The sequence below is a fragment of the Nerophis lumbriciformis genome, linkage group LG11 (genome assembly GCF_033978685.3).
Source record: "Nerophis lumbriciformis linkage group LG11, RoL_Nlum_v2.1, whole genome shotgun sequence".
Classification (NCBI taxonomy): Eukaryota; Metazoa; Chordata; class Actinopteri; order Syngnathiformes; family Syngnathidae; genus Nerophis; species Nerophis lumbriciformis.
The window spans coordinates 12243992-12257414 of record NC_084558.2 but is presented as its reverse complement, the minus strand read 5'-3'; the positions used below and the strand labels follow the sequence as shown (position 1 = coordinate 12257414).

The 13423-nt window shown below is 46.2% G+C and overlaps 1 protein-coding gene across 3 annotated transcripts in view; it reads right to left on the bottom strand.

The window, feature by feature from the left end:
* LOC133610766 (protein shisa-9-like) overlaps positions 1–13423 on the bottom strand; it is an 80852-nt gene that overhangs the window by 19929 nt on the left and 47500 nt on the right. Inside the window, exon 1 of one of the 3 annotated variants that reach the window (XM_061967371.2) lies at positions 3331–4618. The exons of the other annotated variants lie outside the window; for them this stretch is intronic. Coding sequence (XP_061823355.1) covers positions 3331–4165 — 835 coding nt within the window. The 5' untranslated portion in view covers positions 4166–4618. Of the gene's footprint in view, positions 1–3330; positions 4619–13423 lie in introns of those variants that run through there. 3 annotated transcript variants of the gene reach the window in all.

Here is a 13423-nt window from a genome sequence, read left to right as displayed (position 1 = left end):
GCTGCACCAAGGGAAAACTGAGCATACAAACCACAAGGTGGCAGCAGGCGGTGACAGTATTCCCCCCCTAATCAACGGACGCCACCTGGCGGACCTCCGGTTTACCGGGAAATCTATGATAAAAATCAGAAATTAGGGATTTATCAATTATAAGGGAACGTGAAATCCAGGAGCGATCCTCTGGGGGGTAACCCTCCCAGTCGATCAGAAACTGCACACCCCTGCCTCGTCTCCTAGCGTCCAGAATGGTGTTGACAGTGAAGGCTGGATGACCCTCCACCTGCTGAGGAGCAGGGGGAAACACGGATGGAGGACAAAGGTCGCTCGACTCGACGGGCTTTAGGCGGGAAACATGGTAAACAGAATATGACTTGAAGGACTTGGGTACCTTGAGTCGAGCTGTGACGGGAGTTATCATCCGCTCCACCTCATATGGTCCGATGAATTTAGGTGCCAGTTTCTTCGACTCTCCTGGTAGTGTAATGTCTTTTGATGATAGCCAAACCCTCTGGCCAGGTTTGTAGTCGGGAGATGGTCTGCGATGGCGATTAGCCATCGTCTGGTTCCGTTTGGCTGTCCGCGACAAGGCAGCACGGGTATCACGCCACACATAGTGCACACGGCGCAGGAAGGCAGTCACGGAGGGAACAGTGGACTCGATCTCTTGAGAGGAGAAGATAGGAGGTTGGAAGCCATGCACCACATGGAAAGGGGACAAGCCGGTAGATGAACAGATTAGGGTGTTACGGGCATACTCCACCCATGGGAGATAGGTAGACCACAATGATGGATGCTGGTGACACACGCATCTCAGGGCCGCCCCTAGGTCCTGATTGGCTCTTTCCGATTGTCCATTCGATTGTGGGTGGTACCCTGATGACAAACTGACAGTGGCTCCTAACAGGTTGCAGAAAGCTTTCCATGTAGCGGATGAAAATTGAGGACCTCTGTCTGACACCACATCGATGGGGATCCCATGAAGTCGAACCACATGGTTTACTAGAAGCTTGGCGGTCTCCAGGGAGGAGGGAAGTCTACGGAGGGGGATAAAATGCGTGAATTTAGAAAATCTGTCGACTATGGTGAGGATGACAGAAAACCCCCTGGAAATGGGTAGACCTGTGACAAAGTCCAGAGCAATGTGCGACCATGGGCGAGAGGGGATGGGAAGGGGCTGCAGCAACCCCGCAGGAGCTTGATGGGAAGCTTTGCTTCTGGCGCAGACGGGGCATGCAGCCACAAACTTCTTAGTATCAGTGTGAACGGTAGGCCACCAGAACCGCTGAGTAAGCAGGAACTCAGTGCGTCTGGCACCTGGGTGGCAAGCAATCTTGGAAGTGTGAGCCCACGACAAGACCTCTGGACGGAGGGTTCTCGGTACAAAAAGGCGACCAGGAGGACATCCAGCAGGGGATGGGGAGTCCTTCATAGCCTCCGACACCAGTCTCTCCACCTCCCACTGTACTGCGCCCAGAATCCGGGACTGAGGAAGGATAGTCTCTGGGGGAGTGTCTTCTGTAGGAGGAGAGAACATCCTCGACAAGGCGTCAGGTTTACCATTGAGTGAGCCCGGGCGAAAAGTGATACAAAAGTCAAACCTTATAAGGAACAGGGACCACCGAGCCTGGCGGGGATTGAGGCGTTGGGCAGAGCGGAGGTAGGCTAGGTTACGATGATTGGTATAAATGATAAAGGGGTGTTTGGCACCCTCAAGCCAGTGCCTCCATTCTTGAAGGGCGAGGACCACTGCAAGAAGCTCTCGGTTCCCGATGTCATAGTTCTTCTCTGCAGGCGAAAGGCGTTTGGAGAAGAAGGCGCAGGGGTGCAGCTTCTGACCAGAACTGGAGTGCTGGGACAAAACAGCCCCTACCCCAGTGTCAGATGCGTCCACCTCAACAAAAAATGGGAGATCAGGATTAGCGTGAACTAACACAGGAGCTGAGGTAAAGAGGCATTTAAGGCGTCGAAAAGCCTGGTCAGCCTCCGAAGACCACACGAAAAGAACCTTGGAGGACGTTAATTTATTTAAAGGTTGGGCTACTTTGCTGAAATCTCTAATAAAACGTCGGTAAAAATGAGCAAACCCCAGAAACCTTTGCAGCAGCTTCCTGGAGGACGGCGTAGGCCACTCTACAACCGCTTGGATTTTAGCTGGGTCTGGCTTAACCTGCCCCCTCTCTACAATCAACCCCAAAAACGACACTGTGGGAGAATGAAAGGTGCACTTTTGGGGTTTGACAAATAATCGGTTCTCCAAAAGTCTCTGCAAAACCAAACAGACATGCTGATGATGTAAATCAATGGAGCGTGAAAAAATAAGTACATCATCCAAGTAGACTACCACGAAACGACCTATCATGTCACGGAGGACATCATTAATTAAACACTGGAACACCCCGGGAGCATTAGTGAGGCCGAACGGCATGACGCAATACTCAAAGTGGCCAAGAGGGGTGTTAAAAGCAGTCTTCCATTCATCACCTTCACGAATACGCACGAGGTGATACGCATTGCGTAGATCCAATTTAGTAAATACTACTGCCCCATGCAAAGGAGCAAACGAAGACTCCAGTAGTGGAAGAGGGTATTTATTTTTAATTGTAATTTTGTTCAGAGCTCGGTAGTCAATACAGGGTCGTAACCCACCATCCTTCTTTTTGACAAAGAAAAACCCCGCCGCCACAGGACCGGAAGAGGGACGAATGTGTCCGGCGGTGAGAGAAGAGGAGATGTATTCCTCCATAGCCTGCTGTTCGGGACGCGAAATATTATACAGCCGCGAAGAAGGTAGTGTCGACCCTGGAAGAAGGTCAATGGCACAGTCATACGGGCGGTGGGGGGGTAGCGTCGTAGCCCGGTCTTTACAAAAAACCTCACTAAAGGAATGATATTCCTCAGGAATCAGCGCGAGATCAGGGGGCTGAAGAGTAGGAAGAGTGACAAGGTTAGCCGGCGACGAAGCGGAGCGCAAACAGTGGCTATGACAAAAAATACTCCAATTGGTAATTTTACAAGTGGTCCAATCTATGCTTGGACTGTGACGTCGCAACCATGGAAGTCCAAGAACTAAGGGCGCCGAACGAGAAGGCATTATAAACAATCTAACCTCCTCACGGTGATTACCAGAAATAAGGAGGGATGTGGCATGTGTCTGATGAGTAATATTAGCCAGGTGACGCCCGTCAAGTGAGCTAACATTCTTAATACGATCAATACCCACAGTAGGAATCTTTAGAGATTCCACAAGACCACTGTCAATAATGTTTTCATCAGCCCCTGAGTCAATAAGTGCCTTAATAGGACAAGAACCCCCCACCCATGACAGAGTACCTTCGACTTGAAGTCTTCCCACGAGTGAGGAAGCAGACGTCACCACAGGAGCAGGCGGCGAAGTTGGTAATCTTCCCTGCGGAAGGTCTCGGGTGGACATGGAACGGCCCCCAGTAGGCCGCGCAGGACAGCGAACAACGACGTGGTCCGCAGCTCCGCAGTACAGGCACAGCCGCAATCTCAGCCGACGACTCCTCTCTGCAGACGACAGGCGACTGCCACCCAGCTGCATAGGAATGGACCCCTCTAGCCCCTCCTCCGGGGCACTGCAGTCAGAAGGCGGAAGCGACGAAACCTGAGGCTTGGATGTTGATCGTGTGGACCAGGTAGATGACTGCCATCTGGTGGACGGAGGATCCACCCCCTTCTGGGCGTGTCGCTCTCGTAGGCGGTTGTCCAATCGGATGGCGAGTGAGATGAGCTCCTCGAGGGTCTGGGTCTCGTCGTGGGCAGCCAGCTCGTCTTGGATCTGGGAGCTAAGGCTAGCCAGGAATACTCCCCGAAAAGCTCTCTCCCCCCAGCCACTCTCCGCCCCCAGGATTCGGAAGGAGATTGAGTGGTCCGCGACAGAGGAGGACCCCTGGCGTGTAGCGAGGAGGCGGCTGCCTGCCTCTCGTTCCCTCACAGGGTGATCAAAGACGCTGCGCAACTCAGCGGAAAATAGGGGTAAGCTGGAACGAAGTCCGGGTTTACTCTCACACACCTCCATAGCCCAGCTAGCTGCTCTTCCAGCCAGTAAACTTAGTATATATGCCACACGGGCTGAGTCTGTTGTGTATGTGTGAGGCTGCTGTGCAAAAACTAAAGAGCATTGATATAAAAAAAAAGTCTGCATTGTCCAAAGTCCCCCTCATACCTGGGCGGGTGTGGTATGCTGGGCTCCCGGGTAGGAAAACACGATGTCGAGGGCATGGGGTAAGAAGAAGCTGCAGGTTGAGCAGCCTCAGAGTCTGGGAGCGGGTGAGGGACAAACAGGCGTGTATGCATCTCCTGCACAAGTGTGGTCAGGTTTAACAAAGCTTGTTCGTGATCACTTATTCGCTGGCCATGAGCCCTGAGGGCCAGCTGAATCTGATTCTCATCTGCGGGTTCCATAATTGACTCGGCTATTCTGTCACAATTCAATTAGATGTGGAACAGAGGAACCCAAGGATGCAGATGGATTTGTGAGTAAATAGTTCTTTACTTAACAAAAGAAGCGATCACAACAATGATCCAAAAATAGAATATAACAAAAGGCGACGGTGCGAAAAAAGAGAACACAAAAAGAGCACCGTGACAAAAAGAACAAAAGCTAATCTACAAACTAACTAAACTTTGGGTCGAAGTTGCAAGATGTGCAAACTATCAACGTACATACCAAGCTGGATGGCACTGGAAATAGCCAAAGTGGAACGTAGCAAAAATACAAGGAGCATAGGAGTCTTCATACGATCAGAGTCAAGAAGTGGAATAGCCGAGTGCCATCCAGCTGGCCAGGTGCTGCTTAAGTAGTGCTGGTGAAATTAGACACAGCTGTGCACGTCTTGCAGCTCCACCCACAGGAAGACACAGGAACTCTGAGGAAAACAAAAAGTAAGAGCCAGGTCTGCTGCACCAAGGGAAAACTGAGCATACAAACCACAAGGTGGCAGCAGGCGGTGACAAATATAACATACATCCATAAACGTGGATGCATGTGAAAAAGTGCAATATATTTATCTGTACAGTAATCTATTTATTTATTTATTTATATTTATATATATTTATTTATTTTATATATATAATTATATATTATTTATATATATTTATTTATTTATATATGCACCTTATTGCTTTTTTATCCTGCACTACCATGAGCTTATGTAACGAAATTTTGTTCTTATCTGTGCTGTAAAGTTCAAATTTGAATGACAATAAAAAGGAAGTCTAAGTCTAAGTCTAAGTCTAAATCTTATGACAGATTAATGCTTTTGAAGTGGAGTGTTGATTGGTTTTTGGCAGTAGTCGCAATAATTCATTGAATTAGGCTCATGACGAAGTAAGTTGACTGAAGCGGACACGTTCGTTACTGGATACTTTCTAATACTCTTCTGCCTTGGAGACTTTGTATATGTAAGTAATATGCGACTTTAGCTATTTGATACTTGGTTATATTGAAAGTTGTGGTGTTTTAGACTGCACTATTGTTCATTTAAAAACACTTGTCACTGCTAGCTCCGAGTATCCTGTAGCTATCATGTCTAACTTTTGTAAAATAATTCACTGAAATATATGGGAAGATCAAACTTGTGTGTTTATTGGAGGATATTTAGATGTTAACTGACTGTCCAGCTTGGCACAAGTTAACGTGCTGCAGGACTGCTTGTATCGGAGGTTTTAGATGCAAGACGATGTTATCTGATACTTGTTTTTTGCTGATATCAGACTGATATCAATAGCGGATTGGGAAACCCCTACTGATTGACGTAATCGCTTCACCGCTGTAACACTAATCTGTGGTTGAGTAAGATATCCTTCCATTGCAGACTTGTATTTTCACTAGTTTTTACTCTTGACCCGATTCACGAACCGTAAACTTCTTTCACTAGGAAGGCAAGTAGTGAAATCCTGTTCAGGACTGTGAGGCACAAAAGCCTGACAGCCAGTCAGTCCTACGTCAAATGAACTGAGGTTAATGAACAATGCAGCAAACTAGCTGGGAGAGTAAATCCCTGGTTATTAGCATTAATGAAGTCCACTGATGCAGCCAACGCATTTGATGTCAGCCTCGGGGATGCTTGCAGCGCACACACGCAACTTTTAACTTCCTTTTAGGGAGAGTGCAACCAATTCAGTGGCATTTAGAATGACGGCAACGTCTTTAACCCATAAAATGTACGCGTCAGTGTCACAGTTTAGATTGTTTTTCATTATTGTGTGCCCATTTGGCTGACTTTGCATGCTCAAGTCAAGTCTGTTTGTACTTGTGTGCTGCATCAGAGGAGGAAGATCTCATTGCGTCAATGACTGGCCTGTGTAGAACAATACATGGCGAAACTTTGGAATACTAATCTCTTGTCACACACTCTGCAAATATAGAGCGAGAGTCACTGGTGGTTAGGGTGATGAGCAGAGCAAAAGAGGCGAAGGAAGGCTGGATGAAATAGATTACAGATTAATGTGGAAGTGGCGTCTTTACCTTGGAAACACACACATGCACGAGCCAAACACACACATTGGTTTAAGCTGATTACCTGGTGAGATGTTTCGAATGCTGAGTGTATGTGCGCCAACATGGAAATGATCCTCTCGGGTATAATCCAGTGACCTGTCAGCATGTGACATATGGATTAGGAGGAAAAAGTCCTTCTTCATCATCTTCATTGTCTGTTTTTTTGTTCTCAGCTAGTTGTGTATGCTTGCCAGTGTCAGTTCTAAAATGTCTTCGATCTGTATTATTAATAACAGGAACTATGCAGTATCCTGGAGCAACTGATAGCCATTGCAGTATATTTAAAGATGAATATAAAACTGCTATTAACAAGAGGATTAGCCCCTTCTGCCTCCTAAAATGGAAATAGAGAAATGCATACTGTAATTGGGTAACTTTGTATGTTCATGTGTGTGTCTGTGCATGAAAGCCAATAAATAAAATAGTAACTGAGGGATTTGGGATGCGCTGGTTTTGGTTTTGGATTTTGCTCTGTGCTTGCACATATTAATTTCTCCATCCATTTAAAGAATCTCGACAAACAAACAAAGACCAAGAGGGCAAAAACACTGATTAATGAGTTGTGTAATAATTATCTCCCATGCAAGTAAGTGACTAATGCAGACAGCAAGCAGTTAAGGTGTGCAAAAAAGAGATGAGCTGGGTGAAGAAGTGCTCACTTAATATCAGTACATGAGTGGAGTTACCATGTTGACACTACAACCATTATTTTCAGTATGATACTTTTCATAGCATCAGAGGGGCTGTTTGCAACATTTTACGCAGTAGTTCTGTTAAACCACTTTTGATAACGTAAGATAGCGGGCGGTGTTCTCGATAACATTTTTAGATTTGAAAATCAACAGCCCATTTAAAACATTACCATTATCATTAAAAATTGCCCACTAGGCCATGTCCACAGGAACACGGATACTTTATAGACGCATACTTTTCTATGCGTTTAGGCCTCTTGTTTACACGCAAACACATAGTTTTCTTCTTAAAAAAATGCACACTTTTGTAAATGCTGGCCAGGATGAACAATTTCAAAACTCTTTCCTCAGCGTATGTGTGTACACGGCTTAAACGTCACCTTCCTAGGCCAACACAACTAATGTTTGATTACACAGCAATAAACTGTGCACCCATTGATAAGGATGGGTACCTTTTACATTTGAAGCCATACGGAATTGGTACCTGGGAATCGATATCGATACACCATGGTATTAATTTTCAGTACTTTTGTTTGTGTTCAGTTGTGTTAGTAAATGTTAATTGTTTAAAAAATATATTTATTTTAGGGGTGTAATGATTCGTTTTAACAATGATTATATTCAATTCGATATTTGTGGTTGCCGATACGATTCAGGAACGATCTCGTTTTTTTTTGGAACAATTCGATCTGAAACGATTCAGTGAGTTAGAATAGATTTAGTAACTTTTTAGCCAAAAAATAAAGCAGTGTTAATACTGGACAAGGCAGGTGAGGTTTCCTATATTCTTGTTATCTTATGTAAAGGAATTATGTATAAATTAATTGTGGATACAAACAAGCAAGTAAACTACAATTAATGGCCAATAGATTCACAACTTGGGCAGCTCGGTGGCACAGGGGTTAGTGCATGTGTCTCAAAATACGAAGGTCTTAAGTAGTCCTGGGTTCAATCCCAGGCTCGGGATCTTTCTGTGTGGAGTTTGCATGTTCTCCCCGTGACTGTGTGGGTCACCTACGGGTACTTCGGCTTCCTCCCACCGCCAAAAACATGCACCTGGGGATAGGCTGATTGGCGACATTAAATGGGCCCTAGTGTGTGAATGTTGTCTGTCTATCTGTGTTGGCCCTGCGATGAGGTGGCGACTTGTCCAGGCTGTACCCCGCCTTCCGCCCGGAGGCAGCTGAGATAGGCTCCAGCACCCCCCGTGACCCTGAACGGGACAAGCGGTAGGAAATGGATGGATGGATGGATGGATTCACATCTTTTTTGAATAAAGTGCAACCAACACTTTGGGTTAAATTATTGGAGTGGTTGGGGGACTGTGGCTGGTGTCTGTGCGCTTGTGGGGTTGTGGGGCTGGCTGGCGTTGGCTTGCCGGCTGGTTTGGGGGCTGGCGGGCGGACGGGATGCATTGGCTTCTTCCCCCGTTGGGGGGCTCCTTCCCCTGGCCGGGACTCGTATGGGCACGTTGCTATGTGGATGGCCGGGATGCGGTGTTTGCATTGGGCGTGGGGGCTGTGCGGTTTTTCTGCGTTTGGTTGCCGGTATGGGCTCTGCAGGGTTGGGTTGGGGCGGGCGGGGGCTGGCTTTGTTTGGCGGGGGGAAGGCTCGCGTGGCGTCACGTTAAAGTGGTCTGGTGTGGGTCACGGGCTGTGGCGGGGGGTGGCGGCCTCCTGGCCGTAGTTCCTGGTTGTCGGCCGCGTGGACTGGGGGGATGTCCGGGCCCTCTACTCCTCCTACTTATAGCGCACACAGTCACACATATATAGGACTTTGGGGATTGTCCTGCGGGGAGGCATGGCGGGGGGTTGATGATGCCTCCAATGGGGCTCCAGTCCTCCTGTCTTGTCCCCTGCTCGTCCATCCCTCAATCTTAGCTGCATATTAGACACTTAGGATTTGGGGGGCTTGGCTTGGTTGGGACCCACCATGACCTTGATGTCCCCCAATTTTAATCGCATTATTAGTTCCCACAAGCATACATATCTCACTCACGCTACAGTACACACATCAATAGGGACTGGAGGTCGGCTGTAACGGCTGACCTCCTAATTTTAACTACACAGTAGACACTCTGGGGGCCTTGTACACATGCATGGGGGGTTTGGGGTTCGGCGCACCCCTCATTGCCTCGTCGGCCGGCGGGGACTGCGGTCTGGTGGCCTGCCAGGCTTTTATTCATTTATTATTGTTATATATATTTTTTATTTTTAATGTATTTATTATTTTTATTTTTATTATTTACTTATTTTTATTTTATTTTATTTTTTTTATTTTTTATTTTTATTTAAAAAAAAAATCTTATTATTTATTTGTGTGTGGCGTCGCGCGGGTCTCACTTCCTGTTGGGTGGGGTCCGTGCCCGTGTGGCCCGACCTTGCGCTGTGGGGTCTCTGTTGGTGACTTGATGTGGTGGCGGCGCAGCCCCCGTGTCTGGTCTGGATGCTGTGTCTCGGTTGTTTGGGCGGTGGTGTGTTTGTGCGGGTTTGGGTTGGGGTGGGGGCATTTTGGTTGGGGGGGTTGTTGGTGTCTCTTGTTTGCGTGTTGGCGTTCGGGCTGACTGGCGGGCTGGCGCCGGCTGGTCTCCGTGGTCCTGGTGGCGTGTGGTTGCTGGTCGCAGTTTTTTTTTGATCGCTTTGATTTGATTGGCTGGTGCTGGCTGTCTGGGGTTATTGCGGCTGCTGTTTCTGCTGCCGTTTGTTTGTGGTGTGGGCGCCCGTGGCTGCTGGGTCTGGTGCAGGGGTGTGGCTGATGTTGTGACTGGTGGCAGCGCGCGCGCGTGATGGCTGTCGGGGCTGACGAACTGTGTATATGTATGTATATGTGTATGTATGTATGTATGTATATATATATGTGTATGTGTACATATGTGTATGTATATGTATATATGTGTATGTGTGGGTATGTATACATGTATGTGTGTATGTGTATGTATATATGTATGTATGTATGTATATTTCTGGGGGTACGCTCTGGGCCTGCCTGTCAGACGGGGGTCGACGCCTCAGGCTACTGCATCCGAACTGCGTGTCTGGAGCTCCTGGGTCCCGCTGTCCATCCCTTCCGGGTGCCCGTCTTGGTTGGGGCCTGTTGGGCCTAGTCCCTGCGTCTATTGTGGTAGCTTGGTGCTGCAAGGTATTCCGAGGTGCTGCGAGTCGGCCAGTTGCTGGGGTAGTGACCTTGTTTGTCAGCATGTCTGTGATCTTCTTTTAATTCTTTTTTTAAATTAATTAATTAATTAATCAATTAATTTATTTATTTTTTAATATATTTTATTAATATTATTTTTTAATTCTTCCCCTCCCTCAGGGGGGGGGCTCGGCGGGGCGGTTGCTGGTTGTTCCATCTCCATCGTTGGGGTCCCTGCGGGTGGGGTGGGTGGTTCCCGTGGTCCTGTGCCTGGGTGGTCCTGCGGCGGCCGATTTGGGTGGGGTGGCCGGGGGATGGCCTCGCCGCGCTCTCCGGGGGTGGGGGGTGGGCTCGTGGGGGCCCGGTTGCCGGTGGGGCGGGGGCGGTCTTCCCGTCCGGTTGCGGGGAGTCTCTGGGTCCCTCGGGCGACGCGTCTCGCCTTTCTGCCCGTGTGGGGTGTGGTCTCTCGCTGGCTTGGGGTCTGGCTGTCCCCTGCTTTTCTCGTGCCCTGTCCTCTGCCGGGTGCGTCTGTCTGCGGCCTGCTGCTGGCCCTTGTGGGCGGTACGGTGGGTCGGGCTCTGGGGTTCCTGTCGCTGGCCGGCTTGGCTGCGTGGGGGCGGTGGTCCCTGGTTCCCTGGGCACCACGCCTCCTGTTTGTAGGTTGGGCTCTCGGGGGTGATGGGGCCGTGCTCTGGCTCCCACGCACTCTGGGAGTCGAATGTATTGTACATGCAAATTCACATATGCTCACATACGTACATAGGTACCTACGCTCCCACATACATACACAAATACAGTACATATTTACCTACCTAATGTTCGTACATCCACACGCACATTCAATATACAAACATACACATACACATACTGTACATATACATTCACTGTACAAACACATATACACATTCTGTACATATACATTCATGGTACAAACACATATACACATTCTGTACATATACAAGTACATATGCATACTTACACTCATGCACATAATCACGTTTCATCAAACATATATTAACGTTGTTGCCCTAGGGTAAACTGGGTGTAACACATGGCACACTGACAAAGCTTAACCTATTGTGACTATAACAATCTACAAGGTTAATGTAGGTTGCTTCTCTTTCTCCCCCTCCATTTTTCTGCATTCTTTCGTATCTCAAGTTATCATTACGTATATGTATTGTTGCATTTAAACAACTGTATTGTTGATAATAAAGGTAAATTATTGGTATTGTTCATAATCAATAGCGCTATTTCTATTGGTATTTGTATTGATCCATTTGCAGTGTAATAATGCTCATTGTCATTTCTGTATTATTTTTTATTTTTCGCTAACTGCTTATTTGCTATTACTTTTACCATCATATTTGTACATGTCATATTTGCTGATGTTGCTCTATTGTTGTTGTTGTTGTTGTTTGCTGTTGTTGTTTTTGTCTCTCTGTCTAATCCCCCTCTTGTCCCCACAATTTCCCCCTCTGTCTTCTTTTTTTTCCTCTTTCTATCCCCTCCTGCTCAGGCCCGGCTGCACTAAATGATAATATAAATACATTTAATAAAGTCAAATACAAATAAGGCAACAAGAGAAGTATCCTACACTTCTCTTTTGTAAAGTAAATCTGAACAGCCGACATGGGCATCTACATCAACTATATGTTTTATCTGAGAAGCTGGACAGGACACAAAAAAAAAAAAAGAAAAAAAAAAAAAAAAAAAATTATCAAGAGGAAACATTTTCTGCTCACATTTTCAACATTCAAGAAATTTTCAACAAAAGTACAGTAACCAACATTTTAACAGATTTACCTGCTAAATAAAGTTCCACAACCCGACCATACAGTATCTGTTCTCCGCCCTGGCGTCACCTATGAAGGACAGTGTCCCAGGTGTGCGGAAGAATGTATGACCCCTCATCCCCGTTGATGATGTTGGTCCAGCACTTTCTAATTTTATTAGCCTATTTTATACTTTTCCTCTATTTATCTGTTTTTGATGAAATAACTTTTCCTTGGCTGCCCATTACGTGCCACATTTCATGCTGTTGTGTGCCGAAAGTCGGTGCTTTGCCGTAACTTGCTCTGCTGTCACTTCCGTTTTGTCGGTGGTGTCTTTAGTGACTTAGAGTTGTGTTGCAGCTTTAAATTACTGGGTTGTTTAATTTGTATTTGTTGTGGCTTTTGCAATCGTGCTGTAGCTAACAGTTGTTGTGTTGCAATCAATGATACTGTCTTGTGGCATTTGTGCTTGTTGTGACCTTTCTCAAATTCTCAGCCACCGTAGTTATCCGGCATTTTTGTTTTGATGACATCACAGACGGGCAAATAGACTTAACGTTTAAGGCCCTTATTTTTAAAAGTGTTAAACTTCATATTGAGTCTGCCGTTCTTTACTCCCAACGTTTACCTTTTTTTTAGTATCGATAAAATTGATCGATTCCTTTTTAAAAAGATCTGGGATTGATACCTATCACCCGGAAGGCAAACTTGCCGAGCATAGATTGATATACTTGAAATTTAGCAATATAAATTGATCTATCGATATATCGATGAATCGTTACATCCCTAATTGTTTGATTTAACACTGAGCTGTGGTGTCTAGTTGTTATCTTGTTTTTTTACACTTCTGTGTCTGATTTGCCAGTAATGTACCTTATTAAATTGTAGACTTCGTATAGACTATGGTGTGGTACCATAGCCAGGAAGTAGTCTTTGCCATTAACCTGAATATGCCAATATTATCTTTTGTTATGTCTACAAAGTGTCTATACCAGTGGTTCTTAACCTTGTTTGAGGTACCGAATCCCACCAGTTTCATATGTACATTCACCGAAGCGTTCTTTAGTGAAAAATTAAACGTTTTTTTTTTTTTATTATTATTCAAGACAAAGTTATATGTTTTTTTACTGGTGCACAAAATGAACCGTTCAAAGAACAAAACCAACACAGTGCATAAACTCACAACAAATTACACACCTGCAAATCAGATGGAAAATTAGAGGGAACATTGTTTGGGGGTATCCATAGTACGCCGATATTTGATTTTACAACTGACTAACTTTGATCAATACCTATAAAAG